The sequence below is a fragment of the Pundamilia nyererei genome, unplaced genomic scaffold (assembly GCF_000239375.1).
Source record: "Pundamilia nyererei isolate P.nyererei 1_Seehausen unplaced genomic scaffold, PunNye1.0 scaffold00044, whole genome shotgun sequence".
Taxonomy (NCBI): domain Eukaryota; kingdom Metazoa; phylum Chordata; class Actinopteri; order Cichliformes; family Cichlidae; genus Pundamilia; species Pundamilia nyererei.
In genome coordinates, this window is record NW_005187445.1 from 762,713 (window position 1) to 765,108 (window position 2,396).

At 40.3% G+C, this 2,396-nt stretch overlaps 1 protein-coding gene across 1 annotated transcript in view; it reads right to left on the minus strand.

The window, feature by feature from the left end:
* The window catches only part of fkbp1aa (FKBP prolyl isomerase 1Aa), a 5,441-nt gene extending 3,296 nt beyond the window's left edge, over nucleotides 1–2,145 (minus strand). Inside the window, exons 1-3 of the mRNA XM_005731627.2 lie at nucleotides 1,998–2,145; nucleotides 1,849–1,896; nucleotides 1,232–1,344 (exon numbers count right to left, since the gene is read on the minus strand). Coding sequence (XP_005731684.1) covers nucleotides 1,232–1,344; nucleotides 1,849–1,896; nucleotides 1,998–2,034 — 198 coding nt within the window. The 5' untranslated portion in view covers nucleotides 2,035–2,145. The remainder of the gene's footprint in view (nucleotides 1–1,231; nucleotides 1,345–1,848; nucleotides 1,897–1,997) is intronic.
* Between the last annotated feature and the right edge of the window lie 251 nt (nucleotides 2,146–2,396).

Consider the following 2,396-nt stretch of genomic DNA (forward strand, 5'->3'; position numbering starts at 1 on the left):
AACCCAAATGTCCACAGATCACTTCAACAAGCATCGCTGGCTAGCCTCACACCACATGACTGGAAGCACAAGCAGTGGATAGAAATTACTGACATGGTTACGTGGTGGAAAACCAGGACTTTAAGCAGAAGGATAAAAAGCTTGACCAAAGACACAACATCCTGTGCAGCTTCAGAGCAGTTATGAGACTGAGTTAATTCAGTTATTGTTAAACGAAAAAACTGAGCAGTTCTTTTATACTTTTACTTAAAATTTCTAGGGAAGAACAAGTGCCTAGGCTACTTTTGTGCTTGCATTTGATTTATGCTGTGTCACTGGACATAATGCTGCTGCTGCTGGCAACTTGTTTCAGTACATTCACACTTGAAATTAGGAAGTGTGCCATCAACGACAGTAACTTACTAGAGAAGAAACATAGAAAATTCACTTCATTTACTTTCACTTATAAAAACTGCTGCCTGCAAGCATCAATGAAACATTTTTCCAGCATCGCAGTTCTTGTTATTGCAATTTTTTGTGAAAAACTGTAATATAATTTTAAGGCTATATCACCCACCCCTTGTAATCCTATAATAGCTACTTTAGTAGAACCCATGAATAAAAATATAGAGACTAAATTGGGCATAATAGGTCTTTTGTTCACCCATCTGATCGTGCAAAATCCCCAAAAATCTTACATGGTTCAATAAAACACAAGCGGGAAACAACAGAACAAACATCACAGCATTATATCATTAAATATAAATCATTTCTAACAGTAAAAATTGCAAAATCACACTGGGTTAATGGTGGCAAAGTATCATAACAGCGTGTTAACAGCTGGAACAGGCTCTGTGCCACTTAAAGCAACAGGAAAGGCAGATAGAGGATGAAGAAAAGAGAGCAGAGATGCTCCAGCATCACTTGAAACCACTAAAAGAGCTGTGAGTGCTATTTGGATGCATTCAGTTCTAATAAAAGAGGCTAAAAAAGGCCCACTTATGCAAAAATAATACCATCAATCTGGAGTAACACAAATTTATTTCCATACTCGTCACTACTGACAGATGTTACAGCTGAGATTGGGCTAAATACCTCCCAATATAAGCAACGCAGTTAAACGTAACTATAAAAGCATTTCATGCCCCCCAAGAGAGAAAGATCACAATCGTTACTTTTAGCCGTTGTAAGGAAAACATAGCTAGTTAAGTAATACCTGCATAAAGGTATTCATTGCGAAAATCTTGCTCACCTGGGCTACTCCTTCTTCCCATCCCCGAATCACCTCCTGGTGTCCGATCTTAAATTTGAACGGCTTGCCCCGGGACCTCGAAGAGTCAAACACTTTACCGTCTGCCAGTGTGCCTGGAGATGAAATAAGAGTCCGAAGGCTGGTTAGACATGTCTGAATATCTAACTCGACACAGAGCTCGGCTTGTTGATAACTAATCCCACTTTTCTGCACCCTTCTCCAACATGAGCTAACTGTTTAGCCGTGATGCTAGCGTTAGCATAACGGGTTCCCGGATAGTTTACGTTAGGAGGCTTCAGCTCAACGAACTTAACTACTCTTCGTTCCCTCAAATAAAGACAATTCTGGCCGGTTTAAAAGACCGGGGGTATAATAAAAGTATGCGAGCATCAGAATAGCTGATGATAGCCCAACAGTCAAAATAGTCAGTCTGTTAACAGAAGCTAGCTACAATGCTAACCAGCAGAAGAAGCAATGGACACTCGGGTACTGTTAGATGAAACTAACTTGGCTCACAATTTACCCAATCAGACACCTTTCAGCCAGGTAGGGGCTAGAGGAAACATTCAAAACGTTAAAGAGCATCCAAATCTCGGAGCTCCAGCCTCCGCACTCACCAACATAGTGCACCACAACGCGCTGCCCCTTCTTCGGAAAAGTCCGCCCTGGAAACAGGAAAACAGAGAGAAAAGTGGCAGAATAATGAAGCGAACACTCTCGGGATAAAAACAATATTAGGCTGTTTAACAAGTCACATAATTCTCACCGTCACCCGGAGTTATAGTCTGAATTTCTACTCCCATTTTCGCTCCGCTGTATCCTTCTTCTGGACCACCCTACAATGCGAGCGGAAGCTGGAGACATGGGCGGCCTCCTGACGAGCGAGTGGGCACGGATGGAGGAAAAATCCACCAATGAAGCAATATTATAACAATTTTATAAGAATATCTTACTTGGAAACAAGGCCCAAGTAAGCGTTTTACGTTTTACGATTGCGTGTGTACTAAGACGAGCATTTAAGTCAGATGATTGGTCATCATCCATATGTATGTAACTATCTATCTATCTATCTATCTATCTATCTATCTATCTATCTATATCTATCTATCTATCTATCTATCTATCTATCTATCTATCTATCTATATATATATATATATATATATA